At 32.5% G+C, this 16,042-nt stretch overlaps 1 protein-coding gene across 1 annotated transcript in view; it reads left to right on the plus strand.

Annotated features, from left to right (window-relative positions):
- The window catches only part of LOC123704812, an 89,122-nt gene extending 81,098 nt beyond the window's left edge, over window positions 1-8,024 (plus strand). Inside the window, exons 11-20 of the mRNA XM_045653305.1 lie at window positions 844-993; window positions 2,574-2,700; window positions 3,566-3,674; window positions 4,455-4,540; window positions 5,000-5,121; window positions 5,594-5,665; window positions 6,348-6,469; window positions 6,984-7,101; window positions 7,479-7,506; window positions 7,895-8,024. Coding sequence (XP_045509261.1) covers window positions 844-993; window positions 2,574-2,700; window positions 3,566-3,674; window positions 4,455-4,540; window positions 5,000-5,121; window positions 5,594-5,665; window positions 6,348-6,469; window positions 6,984-7,101; window positions 7,479-7,506; window positions 7,895-7,926 — 966 coding nt within the window. The 3' untranslated portion in view covers window positions 7,927-8,024. The remainder of the gene's footprint in view (window positions 1-843; window positions 994-2,573; window positions 2,701-3,565; window positions 3,675-4,454; window positions 4,541-4,999; window positions 5,122-5,593; window positions 5,666-6,347; window positions 6,470-6,983; window positions 7,102-7,478; window positions 7,507-7,894) is intronic.
- The last annotated feature ends 8,018 nt before the right edge of the window (window positions 8,025-16,042 follow it).

The following is a 16,042-nucleotide window of genomic DNA, read 5'->3' on the forward strand; positions in this document are numbered from 1 at the left end:
CCCGTGGGAGTTTCGGGATAAAACCTATCCGACCTCCCGGGGTAAAAAGTAGCCTATGTCCTTTCTCGAGTATCAAAATATCTCTATACCAAATTTCATGCAAATTGGTTCAGTAGTTTAGGCGTGATTGAGTAACAGACAGACAGACAGAGTTACTTTCGCATTTATAATATTAGTATGGATTATACAGGGTGTAATGGTTAAGTGTGCGCAGGCAATTATTCCGTAATAACTATTACAGACATCAACTTTGTATGCGTATGTGAAACTTTGTGTGATGTAAATTTTTCGGATATTTCTCGTTTTATTTTTAAAAAGTTATTATTGTCATTTTACTCATTAGGTATAGTTCTTTCAATATCAGTTTAAAGTTTTTAGATATCTGCAATAGTTACGGAATATTCGCCTGCGCACACTTAACGATTTCATCCTGTATGATTATAGTGTTCATCTCTGTTTAAACTCCATAATTTATATTTCTCCGTATTTTAAATTTTTAACCGACTTCAAAAAAGGAGGAGGTTATCAATTCGGCCGGTATGTTTTTGTTTTTTTTTTTTATGTATGTATACCGATTACTCCGAGGTTTCTGAACCGATTTACGTGATTCTTTTTTTGTTCTATGCGGGATGGTGTCGAATCGGTCCCATAAAAATTTTATTCGGATAGGCCCAGTAGTTTTTATTTTATGAGCATTTTTGTCTGTATTTGTAAATGTTGCAAGTGCAAGTTTGAAGTCGGTTGTTTTTAACGCAGTTATCACTTGTTTAGACCACATCTATCTCATTTATTTTTATTCTTACGCAATAATACCTCGTTTATTTACATTTATCCATATTCCAGACGATAATAGACACGGTGTGCAGTGAAATGAACAGAATATACCACCTTTTCAAGAAGCGAAACCCGGATTTCGATGGTGGTGTGTCTCTGGGCGGACATTCCTTGGGCAGCGTTATATTATACGATTTACTTGGTCATCAGTTACCTGAGGTTAGTAATTACATTAGAAAAACTACGGGACAGTTCAATAATAATAATATAGTCAAGCAATGACCTATTATACTAGTAGACGCGGCATACGCCAACATCATTGCACTAAAAAACAGCGTAATTAATACATACCTACTTACTAACGCATTATCACCAATACAGTTGTTCTCTCTTTCACTCTCACGCACGAGACATAATACATGTCTCACTCATGTACTTCGTAATAACAACAGCCGATTAAAATACAAAAAGAACGTCCAGCCACGACGCTGAATGGTGCGTGACTAAGTGAAACTCGGGTCTTAGTCTTAGCTGAGTTTTTTCTTGCCAAAATAGAGAGCGGGTAACGTATCTAGCTTTTTTATATATCATAGTAGTCAAGCGCCTATTTTGCGTGAGCAACAGGACAGTTATTTTCGACTAGCTGTGCCGCGCGGTTTCACCCGCAATGCTCCGCTCCTGTTGGTCTTAGCGTGATGATATTATAAGAAATAACACGCGAGGCCGGGTCAAATATTAGTTTGAATGTAATAATGCGATTCTACACAGCTACCTTATTGATGTAGGTAGTGGATAACAACTAGTCAACGACTATTCTGCGGGAACTCTGGTGCGTTCTACAAGTGATCCCGGAGTCCCCGCTACCAAGCTTTGGGTTAGGCCGTCGAGGAGGTTTTAGTGGGTAAGAATCCCACATGCTCTCTTTTTTCCCCCAAAAGAGAGTATCTTTTGAAGATTTCCTCCCCGTTACCAAAAAAAAAAAAAAATAGTCAACGACTATTAGCAAAGTGAGGGTAGTTGGGTCGAACGTCGTATAAACAACATCGAGCCCCCCCCCCCCCCTCCCGGGCACGATTCTTACGAATGCGCGCCGAGACAAAGGAAAGCGGCTTATTATAGTATTCGACAGCTAAACATGTTCAGACTTGAAATAATGACAACTATATTGACAACTATTCATCCACAAAAATATTAAATCAAAAGTTACATCTAACAATATATAATAGCCTATAGCCTTCCTCGATAAATGGGCTATCTAACACCGAAAGAATTTTTCAAATCGGACCAGTAGTTCCCGAGATAAGCGCGTTCAAACAAACAAACTCTTCAGCTTTATAATATTATAATAGTTTAAATTATTATTTTATGACATACTATTAGAAATTAAATACTTTAACGGATTTTAAATGCGATTTATTCATTATATTATTAACCCGACGTTTCGCACACTTTGCAGTGAGCGTTGTCACAGAACCAAGAATTTAATTTTTTAATTTCTCTATAATACTCGCGTAAAATCAAACACTAGCAAATATAATAACATACTAGCTTTCCGCGTGGCTTTGCCCGCAATGTAGGAAACATAACATCTTGTATATCAAAACCTTGCTCAAGGAACGCTCTATCTGTAAAAAAACCTGATCAAAATCGGTTGCGTAGTTTTGAAGAGAAAGCACTTTAATTCGTTTTGTATTTACACTTTCTTCACAGACTTCAGAATTTATATGCAAAAGTGAAAAAAAAAAGATTTTGGTTTTTCATTTTTTCTTGAAAACCTGAAAAATTTCCTTCTTTTTCAGATGTCATCGCAAAATTTGACGGAAAAATCATACGTGCAAGGCTACGCGGGAGCAGGACAACCTATGGTCAAATATCCCAAATTGGATTTTCATCCAGAAATGCTATTTGCTCTTGGCAGTCCTATAGGTAAATATATATATTATTTTTGAAGAGAAACTTCTTTAGGCGTGTTGAGATTTAAATTTCAAAGTCGTCACGTCATGGAGTAAGGCGACGATTTTGGTATCTTTGCATCTTGCCAATGAAGTTTCACTTCTGACACGTGTGCTGGCCACACATGCTCTTTTTATATTATGTACTGATATAATGTTTCTAATTATTATTACTATTATTTTTTACTTTTTGATAGTCAGGTTTTTGTTACTTTTAATCAAATAAAAATGGTTTAGGAATATTATTTCTGTATTACATGATTAACAAAAATATATATTATAGTGTTTGAAATTTCTTTATCTGTAAGAATTATTGTATAAGTTAAAATTACAACAATAGATACAAGTGATAACTGCGTTAAAAACAACCGACTTCAAACTTGCACTTGCAAAATTTACAATTACCTACAGACAAAAATGCTCATAAAATAAAAACAACTGGGCCTATCCGAATAAAATTTTTATGGGACCAATTCGAGACACCATCCCGCATCGAACAAAAAAAGAATCACGTAAATCGGTTCAGAAACCTCGGAGTAATCGGTGTACATACATAAAAAAAAAAATATACCGGCCGAATTGATAACCTCCTCCTTTTTTTTAAAGTCGGTTAAAAATATTCATTATGTCCAGTCGAATATCCACTATTTATTTATTTATTTATTTAAATAGGTACACACCACAGCTGACAATTTTGACTTATTATACACAAATTTAATCACAATTATGTTGCGGTAAAATGCCAGCCTAATTGTATGTACATTGTACACAGCACAATTGAGGTTAAAAAAATTTATTAACTATTTCTTAGGTATATAAGTCAATTATTTTTTTTACAGCCATTTTCGAGTGCATACGCGGCGTGGAGTTACTAGGCGAGAAATTCTGTCTACCGACTTGCAAGAATTTCTTCAATATCTTCCATCCATACGATCCCATCGCTTACCGGTAAGTTTTATTCATTACTAGCTGTGCCCTGCGGTTTCACCCGCATTGCTCCACTCCTGTTGGTCTTAGCGTGATGATATATAGCCTACTAGCTTTCCACCCGCGGTTTCGCCCGCGCAGTCAAAGAAAAACCCGCATAGTTCCCGTTCCCGTGGGATTTCCGGGATAAAACCTATCCTATGTCCTTTCTCGGGTATCAAAATATCTCTATACCAAATTTCATGCAAATTGGTTCAGTTGTTAAAGCGTGATTAAGTAACAGACAGACAGACAGAGTTACTTTCCCATTTATAATATTAAGTATGGATAGCCTTCCTCGATAAATGGGCTATCTAACACCGAAAGAATTTTATAAATCGGACCAGTAGTTCCTGAGTTTAGCGCGTTGAAACAAACTCTTCAGCATTATAATATTAGTAAATATAGATAATATTATAATTTTATTATTAATCTTTATTTACTTCTAGAAATTACGAAATGTTCATAATTTGTCTTGAATTAACAAAAAAATGTGTGCGTGTACTAGTGTACTGTACACACGTAAGAAGTGAAACTTCTTTGTGACCTTATTGTTCAAAAAATATTTTACTATACGCAACTTTACAGAAATACGTCGAATCACGAGTGGTAGGGATAAGAAAAAGATGGCGCGTAACGGAAAAATGTCACGCGTAACGAAGAAATGTTACACTAAATTTTTTATCCAACCCCGATAAAGAAGTTTCACTTGAAAAAACAATATTTATTCATTCATTCATTTATAAATGTTGTATTTTCCAGTATCGAACCAATGATAAATCCAGTGCTGAAAGACGTGAAGCCGTATCTGATACCACACCACAAGGGAAGGAAGAGGATGCATTTAGGTGATGATTTTAATTATTTAAAATATCTATGTATATATATTTTTATAGTTCAAAAATCAGCTTAATTATTATCCCTCTTTACGAAAATTTTACGATGCAGTATAATTTTTTTTTTAAATAATGTATAAAAAAATATATATCAAGAGACAAAAAGTACGCTTGTACAAACACACGCATTCACTTTTTTCTAGATTTAACATCAAAATTGATCAAAAATCATACAAACTTGGCTTGTTTTTAACCGACTTCAAAAAAAGGAGGAGGTTATCAATTCGGCCCGTATATTTATAATTATAAATGATACTACTGTTACTGATTTTAAATTAATTTTAAATTTCACTCCTATTAGTAAAAATCATGACGTTAACTTGTTATTTTTTTTTTTTGAATTTATGTACAAAATAACTTTTCTATAAGTAAATGTAAATTAATTATTGTTATTATATATTATGTTTTCAGAATTAAAAGACACGATGACCAGATTCGGTGCGGATATAAAACAAAAATTAATCGAATCAATAAAGAGCACTTGGTCCAGTATGTGGAAAACGCAGCCGCCGCCGAGTGACCAGCTTGAGAAGGTTTGTATGTTTGTATGTGTGTATGTATGGATGGATGGAAGAAAGAATAATAGAGGAGAGAACAGTTTGACTCATAGATATAATAGAAAATGAATGAACAAAGGATATATATTTATAAAAAAACTAGATTTCCGCCCGCGGCTTCGCCCGCGTTTGCAAAGGAAAACCCGCATAGTTCCCGTTCCCGTGGGATTTCCGGGATAAAAACTATCCTATGTGTTAATCTAAGTTACCCTCTATATGTGTGCTAAATTTCATTGTAATCGGTTCAGTAGTTTTACGTGAAAGAGTAACAAACATCCATACATCCATACAAACTTTCGCATTTATAATATTATAGTAGGATTGAGATGTTCCAGAAATGTTTATTTCTGTATTATTTGTGTATGTTTGAATTTTTATGCGCGGATGTTTGTATGTTTGTACGTTTGTAACTCTCACTATGATATATAAAATGTTCTTTCTCTTTCAGGTTGTCGAAGAAGAGATGGAGAAAGAAGAATTGGTGGAAGAGTGCAAAGAAGATGTTAGCGAAGAGCCACTGGTGAGGTGTTATTTGTTGTTTTGTATGGAAAAGTAAGAAAATACAAAAAAAAAAAAAACTATTTTAAAACTTATCTATACTAATATTATAAAGCTGAAGAGTTTGTTTGGACGCGCTAATCTCAGAAACTACTGGTCCGATTTGAAAAAATATTTCGGTGTTAGAGAGCACATTTATCATCACGCCAAGACCGTCATCAGCGGGTAAAACCGCGGGTCACAGCTAGTTACAAAATAAATACAAGTAATCGCAAAAAAATTGCCACTCTTTTTGCATTTGAAACATTAGTATTTATCTATTCCACACATTGAGATAATATTACTACGTATGGAGGAGACACCACGAACAAAATCTGTGCGCCATTTTTTTGCTCTAACTAAGTTTTAAAAATGATTATCTAGTTAGGTACTTACCGATGAAAGTTATTCCTTTGCACTTTTCCGTATTATTTATAATATTATTTGTGCAATATCGTAACACACACGAAGGCTTATTTGTTGCGCTTCACTTTAAAACAAATAAAAAATGAGTGTGCAGTTAAGCCATATGGCTTATGGTGAACGGAACATAAGACGTGATGTATGCGGTGTCGTCTCCATATGTATACCTCAATTATTCCACAGCATTTTTTCTCCATTAGTCTATTCCACATAGTTTTTTTTATTGTCTGTCTGTTTCCCAGGCGACACCCGAAATGCTGGGCCGCTTAAACGACGGTCGTCGTGTAGACTACGTTTTACAAGAGGCGCCGTTTGAAATGATCAACGAGTATCTGTTCGCTATGACGTCACACGTGTGCTATTGGTGAGTTTTGTTTGTCTGCCTGTCTGTTAACAGACCGCGACTCGCGAAATGCTGAATCGATTTTGAGTTACAAAAAGTTTAGTTATTAATGATCGACGAACATCTGTTCGCTGTGGGTTAGATTTTTTGTAAAAAAAATAAAAAAATGACATAATGCTAATGCGTCGTTCCTTATTTTGTAACTACTAGCTTTCCACCCGCGGCTTCGCCCGCGCAATCAAAGAAAAACCCGCATAGTTCCCGTTCCCGCATATTATAAATACGAAAGTAACTCTGTCTGTCTGTCTGTTACTTAATCACGCCTAAACTACTGAACCAATTTTCATGAAATTCAGTATGGAGATATTTTGATACCCGAGAAAGGACATAGGCTACTTTTTATCCCGGTAAAATGACGCAATCCCGGAAATCCCACGGGAACGGGAACTCTGCAGGTTTTTATTTGACTGCGCGGGCGAAGCCGCGGGCGAAACCTAGTTTATTATATTTTTAACCAAATAAATCACTTTTACAGGGAGTCAGAAGACACAATATTGTTAATATTACGCGAAATATATTCGTCGCTACGCGTGCAGCCCGACTGCAGTCTGCCGCAACGCAATATGACTGTGCAACGGACTAGGATTACTCATGTACGTATATATATGTTTATATTTGTTTATATATTTTACATAAAACTGTGGAAAATACCAATTAACATGCAAAAAAAACATACCAAATTATCTTTAAAATATACATATATACATATATGATAAATAACACTACAGGAATATGTATAGGTTTATACATCAGAATTCACATGAGTTATAGAAACTATAAAATAATACCACAGTATTGCAATAATATTGTAATACTGTATTATGTATAATTACAATAATATTGTAATACCACAGTATTACAATAATATTGTAATACTGTATTATGAATAATTACAATAATATTGTAATACTGTGGTAATACAAAGAACTAACCAACTTTATTTTTAATAAATGATAATAATATTTTTCAGGATGGTGTTACAGTATCCACTTCTATAGGTAAATATTGAATTGCCTTAGTTAAATCTCTGAATATTAAATATATATATTTTTATATGACGCTTCTAACTCAAAATCGGCTGAACCAATTTCAATATTTTTTGTTTGTTTGTTGATTCTTTCCTCCTTGGATAAGGATAACTTTTACGTTTTGAAAAACTTACAGTAAATAATATTATATTCACTAAACTAAAAAACACGCTTTAACTCGTGAAAGTATTGTATTGTCACCGATCCTTGATAAGTGTACAAAGTTTCAATTAAATCTGTCCGTTTTAAATCAAAATCGAGTCTAAAGGAGTCGGTTACATACAAACACACAGGTGAAGCTAATAAAAGCGTGTTAAAATATAGGAGAATTTATAATATATTTTATTTTTATTTTCAGAATCACCTTCCACTAGCCGCGGTGCAACATAATAGTTTTGAATAAAACAACGACCAAACATACATGACGAAAAATGGAAAAAATATTAGAAAAATTTATTTTTTAAATGTAATAAAATTTATGACTTCAATGTGTCTATTAATGGTTGTAGTTAGTATAGTTTGTGTTAGTTTTATTAAAAATATAGTGTAAACTCTATATAACGACACTCCATTTAACGTCAAACTCCGTATAACGCCAAGATTTCTCGACTTTGGTTGGTTTATATTGTTGTCTATACAATAATACACTCCAAATCGCATCACGCTCACTCTAATTAACGACCACAATAAGACATTACCAATTACTAGGAAGTACTGACTAAGTTGCCGAAATCAATGAAAATGTAGTTGTGTACCTACATTCTTTTTTACTGACATACCTACCGAAGATTCTAAGAAATGCAGTCGTTTGTTTGTTGTGTGAATGAACTTACACATGTTCACCTCAACTACTTGGCTTTCGTTAGTTACACGTTAAATAAAAAATTCTGCATGCCGAAGAAGATGGACGATCTGCCAAAAAATTGAAGAAACCTCAATATGAAGACCTTGATCAAGTGATGATAACATGGTTTCATAGGCAATGTCAAAATAATATTCCTGTCTCGGGACCAATCATGCAATTTTCCCTTTCTTTCCATTTAACGACCACTCTCTATAACGTCGAAAAATGCACGGTCCCTTAAGTGACGTTATATAGAGTTTACACTGTATATGTTTTTTTTTTTTGACAAACTTATGTGCATTTATTTATTTTTTGGTGCAATTTTCATCCAATTTAGTTGAGCCGTTTTGTAGTTTATGAAACTGACACAAGCTAGGAATATTGTATGATTTAAATAAATCGATAATTCGATTATTTTTACATTAATACTCAGGAAACGATATAACATAAAAATAGGAAGATAGGAAATTCTATTTAAAAATAGGTAACTTTTTTGACAAAATTTGTTCTCAAATGTCTACTTTTTATTATTATGTACTACTTTTCTTTAAAACAAATTATTATTTAAAATAAAAAAAAATAGTAATTACATCAGAAAAACAAATACCTAATATATTTTTCATAATTTTTGTCGAAAAATTCTAAAATAGCTAAGCAACTTTTGTCTCGTTCACTATTGAGTCTCTCCCATCAACTGTATGGGGAGTTGCGTCGCTACGTGCGCGCACTTTCTTACTAGCCCATAGAGTTGATGGGAGAGACTAAATAGTGAACGAGACAAAAGTTGCTCTTGCGCGCTAGCTCTAATATGTCCAAAATAAAACCTATAACCTATATACTAAAAATTAATTACATACAGATAAGAAATACACTTATTAACTGCTAAGAAATTCTCGATTTTATTGAAAAAAAGTTATTATTTTTTACTAAAGAAAAAAAGGGTCTTTAATTTATTAAAAAAATTTAAAGATATTCTACAAATCTAAACTTTTTAACATTCAAAGTCTTCATAGAAATTTTTTAAAACGTTACCCCGTTTTGGACAATTCAATAAAAATACAAACAAAAATCATTCTTATTCGCCAGAAGATTACGCTCAAAATATATTTATTTCATATTTATTATGTGCACAGAACAGTAAAAACAAAAAAAAAACTAAAATTAATCTGTAAAATAAAAGGCATAGTTTACTTGTGTGTACTGTTTAGCTATCGGTTTAAATGTGTTGGTTTGGGCGACTGTGGTTTTCATAATAGCAGTTCTATTTGATTTTACTGTTCTGTGATTATGTATATACGAATATTTTTAAACCCCGCTAGGTTTAAATAGCGAATAAGCATGTATTTTAACCGATATGAAAAAAAAAACCTATCTCTAATAATAAAATAAATAATACAATATACAACATCTGAAGTTTGTAATATTAGTTTATTTTTTGGTAAAACACAAAAAAAAACAACTATATACCAGCTATTAACAATAGAATAGTTTAAAAAAAGTTTACGTTTCGACTGTTCTTCAGTTAAATTTGTATTATATAAAAAATTAACTTGATAATTTAATAGGAAATACGATGGCAAAATTTGCCAAACTTTTCATACATAATATAGCTTAAAAAAAACCTTTAGCGCTTATCATAAGTCATAAATAAAAATGCAAAAAAAAATGTTTAGTTACATATTTTGAGTGGAAATTAATTTTAATTTTTACCAATTATATTGTAACTAGAAAGGTAATATAAGCTAAATAACTTTAGACAGGGTTTAAATTTAAGCGCGGGTTCTCTTTAATCAGGTTTTGTCGTATTTCACATAGACAACTATTAAAGTGACAGATCCCTGGTTTAAAGTTAGACTGTGTTTAAATTGTTTTGTGTTAAGACCATGAAAAGCCAGTATCGTCTCCCTTTCGCTCACGATATTTGAATCATGCCATCTCACTTTGACGTGTGTGCGTTAGTGTGCCGTTTGAAGATCGAATATTGTTTTGTAACGGTGCATTTACATCAAACGAACATAGAGCTAAACCAAGAGCAAGAGCATTCTTTCGTGATCCTTTAGTGTAAACGAAAACTCGTATTCATTGTTGTTCAGTATTAGAACATTGCATAGAATCTTTTCGAACGCACTAAAAACAACGAAAGAATGCTCTACACCTGTTTACATTAAAAGAATTTGACATACTTAGTGGGGTTCTAACCCCACTATGTCAAAATCTTTGCTCATTAGAATGCTGTAAATTGTAATGCGTAATGAGCATTCCCTCTTTTGATGTATATGATTCATAATATTACCTTTTTATTTACAATATCTTTGATATTTTCCCCATCTCTTGGTTGTATTGGAAACTACGTGTATAAATTAAGCATGTGTCAAAAAATAAAAAATAAAAAAATAACCTTTAAAAAAGGTTGCGTTTTTTTATTATTATTTGTGTTTCATGGCAATGGTGCGTTTTTATTTTTTCGGTTACATAAAACACAATTGTAAATATTTCTCGTAGGTGAAATGCAGCTGAATATAATTTTTTTTTTTTAAATGGTCCTTTTATAAAAATTGAGGAGAAAAAAGAGAGGCGGAGAAGATTTGAGGAGACAAGAATAATATAAATAATTTAAAATTGTTTTCATTTTCATTGTGAAGTGAAGTCCCGTGTCCCTTAGTGGGGTAAGGGGCAGATGCATTATGCATACACCTGTTTCACTGATCGATTTTATTTAGGTCAAGTACGTGATCAGCCTTCTGTGTCCTGCCAGACCGAGACATTTTTTTTTCTTCGTCTCCACCGGGAATCGAACCCAGGACCCCTCGGTTCTACGCTCACGCGTCAACCACTGTACCAAGGAGGCGGCCATTTTCATTGGTATTTCCAATATTTAAAATTAGGGCTCGATTTTGACCAAAATTTGACACTAATTAAAAGAAAATGTTGACATACTCAAGGTTAAATAATGTTTTGTTTCTTGAAATTGGGTTAATTGGAATAATATAGATTTAAAATGATAATAAATTACCATAATCACCATAATATAGAATTTTCTAATAAATCAGTTATTTTGATAACATTATTTCGCCCTTTTTTTACTATGGACTTAATTTTAAAAGTTTTGCATTCCTTTGTTATATAGTATTCTGTTAATAACAATTATTTAGTTATGAAATTGGTTGTTATTTAAATATTATTAGAGTATGAATATCAAATGATTTTTCAAGTTTTTTTTTCACATTGTCGATAAAATATTTAGTCGAGATAATGAGATGTTTTTTTGTTTTTAACTAATATCTATAATGATGTTTATACTCTAATAAATAATGAGTTCGAAACATGTAACCTTTTTATTTATTTTCGTTGTTATTGTAGTTAGTTATTGCAATTATTTAAAAATGAAACTAACGAATAAAGTTTATATTTTATTACTAGTGTGTTTTATTTTAACCACCCCACCACTAAAAGAAGAGAAATAATGTATTTTATCTTGAGACTTCTATAGTACCATTTCAATTTTTATTACCTACTAGCTGTTCCCCGCGGTTTTTCTCGCATTGCTCCGCTCTTTTTGGTCTTAGTGTGTTGATATATAGCTTATAGCCTTCCTCGTTATATGGGCTATCTAACAGGGAAAGAATTTTTCAAATCGGACCAGTAGTTCCTGAGATAAGCGCGTTCAAACAAACAAACAAACTGCAGCTTTATAATATTAGTATAGATATGCATTATTAATTAATAAACTTAGTTTTTCATTCTGGAATTCAGTAGAGCCAAATACGAATAATGTATTAAAACACAGCATAATATTCCTTTGAGATTTTTATTAGACAAACTTACATTTACATCGTAAAAACCAAAAGCGAAATAAATGTAAGTATGTACATCTATTTAATGGACATGACATGACCAATATCATTCATGTAGGTACGCAATTTTTCATTTTTTTATTTTCTATTTTTCAATACATATCACATAACATCTGTTACACATCTGTTATAGTTATTGAAAAACATAGTTCATAACTTCCTGTTATGTTTTAATTGTAATTTCAGGCACATTAACTCGAATTTCGTATAAACGATTACATAGAAATACAGATTGTCCCACTATTGGTATACTAAGCGCGAAGGATTTTGTAGTTTTGGTACTGATCACGTAAACAACAACATTGCGCCAAAAATTATTTGCTCATAAACGATAGCTGACGTGGGGTGGCAAAAATGGGCGGGTTGCTTGTTAGGGGTACACAAAGAGTTTTAAGAAAACATCTATTTGAAAAAAAATGCATCAGGAAATTTTTAAATATTTTTACGTATTCTACGTATGCAGAACTATAACCTCCATTGAGCTTAGAATACCGACAGTGGGACACCCTGTAGATGTGCTGTAGGTAGATCGATAGAACATTTAAAAAAATGGGCGCCAAAAACTTCAAGTTTCAACCACATCCTACATAGCCATTACTTTTACGTCCATTCAAAACTTTGTATAGTATCATTAAAAAACTCAATGTCTCCTACATTGAAGTCTCTTGGTAATTCTATTCTTCTTGCGGGTGTAAAAAACGCAACACCACAGTAAAAAATTAATAAAAATATAAACACAGTACAAAATTGCGATGCCAAATCCCATACAAATGTATGGGGAAAGAGTAAATGGTCAGGTTTTTCAACAGTTTTTCTCTCAACATTCCGTAATCTTTGCTTCATCTTTTTAATTTTAGGCCTTTTTTCGTATTTGGTTATGAAATCACCGTCAACATCGACTTTGTACCACGATTTATGTCTATCCCACTTGTTAGATTTGGAAATAAAATCCATAAATTTTTTACTTGTCTAAAATTTAATTTCCATTATTTGTTTATAATTTTGACAGAATAGTTGATGGCAGATTTTTTTGTAGACCTTATTGTAGACAATAAAAATTGTATGGATCATTTTTATCTAGATAATTATATACTTATGAGTTGAGATTTTGGACAATAAATAAAATTTAAATCAAAACGAATGTGTGTGAGGATGGATGTGTTTATGTTTGTCGTTTGAAATACGAGTTTTTTTTACGCAAGGCGAGATAGCTTGAATGAATTAGCTTCTAAAATTTTAGGCACCATAATATGAGAGTAGCTGTACCTAGTCTCTTTCACGATGAAAACGATCTTTGGAGAGATTTTACGGTATGATTAAATCACAGTCACTCTAGCCTCAGGAGGGTAGAGTGACAAAGGCTACTTTTTATCCAGCTAAAACATATCTTTGCTATGGGAAGATAAATAATGTATATTGCGTATTCTTTTATCACTCCTAAAATTCCGACAGATGGCGCTACAACTATTAATTTTAAACACATTTTAAATATGTGAAAAAGATATTAAACTAGTGTTACTAATGTTGGACCACAGGACAGTTCTGTGGCATATAATATTATGTACATAGTTACATATTACCACTATATTACGTAAAATTAAATTTTGACATGATTTTAAAACAGCAACTATGGGAGTTTTTTTGCCGGTTCTTCTCCATAGATACTGCTTTTCGAATCGAAGGTAAATGTTAAAAAATTATGACCATTCAAAAGTACTTTTAAAAGAAGTCTAATTGAATAAATAAATGTTTGAGTTTGAGTTTGTTTGGTATAAAAATCTTTGTTTTTCTCTGAAAATCTATATTTTTTCCCATTATTGCTGCATTTTCCACTTATGCTTCCTTTCTATCGTAGATGTTTTAATGGCATCTATGGTTGAAGTTTTTAAGTCAAAGTTCCTGATATTATCACGTCCAACCAAACAAATTCACCAGCATTATATTATAGATAGCTTTTTCTTTTTAAAGAACAACAGATATAAAATAAAACACATCAAATGTAAAAAAAAACTTTATTGTTACACAGATAATAAAATGAAGACTATTAACGAAATAATATAACGCCTCTATTTATAAAAATAAATTGCAGTTGAACTATTTATACATATATTTTATATTGTATTAACAATTTTGTTCTTAGAGCTAGCGCGCAAGAGCAACTCTTGTCTCGTTCACTATTGAGTCTCTCCCATCAACTGTATGGGCTAGTAAGAAAGTGCGCGCACGTAGCGACGCAACTCCCCATACAGTTGATGGGAGAGACTCAATAGTGAACGAGACAAAAACCCCTTCCAGACGACACAATTTAATCAGCCGATTTGATTGCCGATTGAATCGGGCCCAATTTGATCCTCTATCCACACGTACCGCCAATTTTAGTTCTGCTCCGTTGCCGTTACTGACTGGACTTTTATTTTGCAACATGCCTATTAGTAAAAAACAAAAATTGGGTCTGATTTTGGCTGTAACTACAAATTTAGAAGAAAGAAAAAGAAAAAGGATATGGAGCAAAGAATGGTTGCTTAAAAGAAATCGCCTAAGTCATATAAATATTGTTAGAGAACTGGACAGTGTCGATTTCATAAATTTTATGCGAATGGACCATGACACTTTTAATGAATTATTATCTCAAGTAAGCCCATACATTACTAAACAAGACACTGTTATGAGAGAAGCCGTTAGTCCTGAGGAGAGATTAATAGTAACGCTTAAATATCTAGCATCAGGAAGAGATTACAAGTAAAAATTGGCCAATTAGCGTCCACACCACCCAATTTGATCGGGCAATCCCAAGGCAATCGCAAATCGGCCGATCCCAACCACCCAATGACCTTCAATTTCATATTTCCGTCTAGACGACCCAATTTGATTGCCAATCTAGTCAAATTGGACGAAAAATTGTGTCGTCTGGAAGGGGTTAAAAGTTGTTCTTGCGCGCTAGCTGTAAAGTTGCTATTGCATAGCTTCTATCGCGGGCCTTGTGGTAACCGAATACAGAAAATCCGTAACGAAAAAAACCTCACGCTCCCCACGGGGACGGGCACGGAAGTGTATGTGGCTTGAAGGCATAGCATACAATAGCTTTACCTCGGCAGTCCCCGAGTGACACACGACTTTTTTATATTAAATCATCGACTTTTTAGTTATTTTAACTAAACTAATTCATCAACTATTTATGTAAAATATTCAATGAAATGTGTAGACTTTATAATAGTTATTTCTTGAAAATATAGAACAAAATTGTTTACACAATAATTAATGTACTATACTAATCTCATATACAAGCGAATAATCAATTACTTTTTACTCTCAAAACGTTAAAAATATATATAAATGCAAAATCATAGAGAACAGACTGAAAAAAACTCTATTTTTATAAAATATGATTACGTATTGCTTGATACATCCGTAAAGTTAAAATGTATTTTCATATAAAAAGAGTAAAAAAACAGGTATTAGTATCTTCATTGTTTTCTCTGACATAATTTTTCAGTCCATTCTATATGTCTACGGTATGCACCTAAGAGATTTACATTAAATTAAAAACCATATTGTTATAATAAATTTGTCCGAACTAACATGCTTTATTTTGTTAAAATAAATTGCGAGAACTTAACTGTCTTACCACAAAAACTTTTTCATTTTTTTTCAAAAGGGTTTAACTTTAAGCGCGGGTTCTCTTTAATCTGGTTTTGTCGTTAACAACTGTTAAAGTGACAGATCCCTGGTTTAAAGTTAGACTGTGTTTAAATTGTTTGTGGTAAGACCATAAATATTTTAGTATTATGAATTAGGTACATATTTAGTT

This window comes from Colias croceus, chromosome 30, assembly GCF_905220415.1.
Source record: "Colias croceus chromosome 30, ilColCroc2.1".
NCBI lineage: Eukaryota > Metazoa > Arthropoda > Insecta > Lepidoptera > Pieridae > Colias > Colias croceus.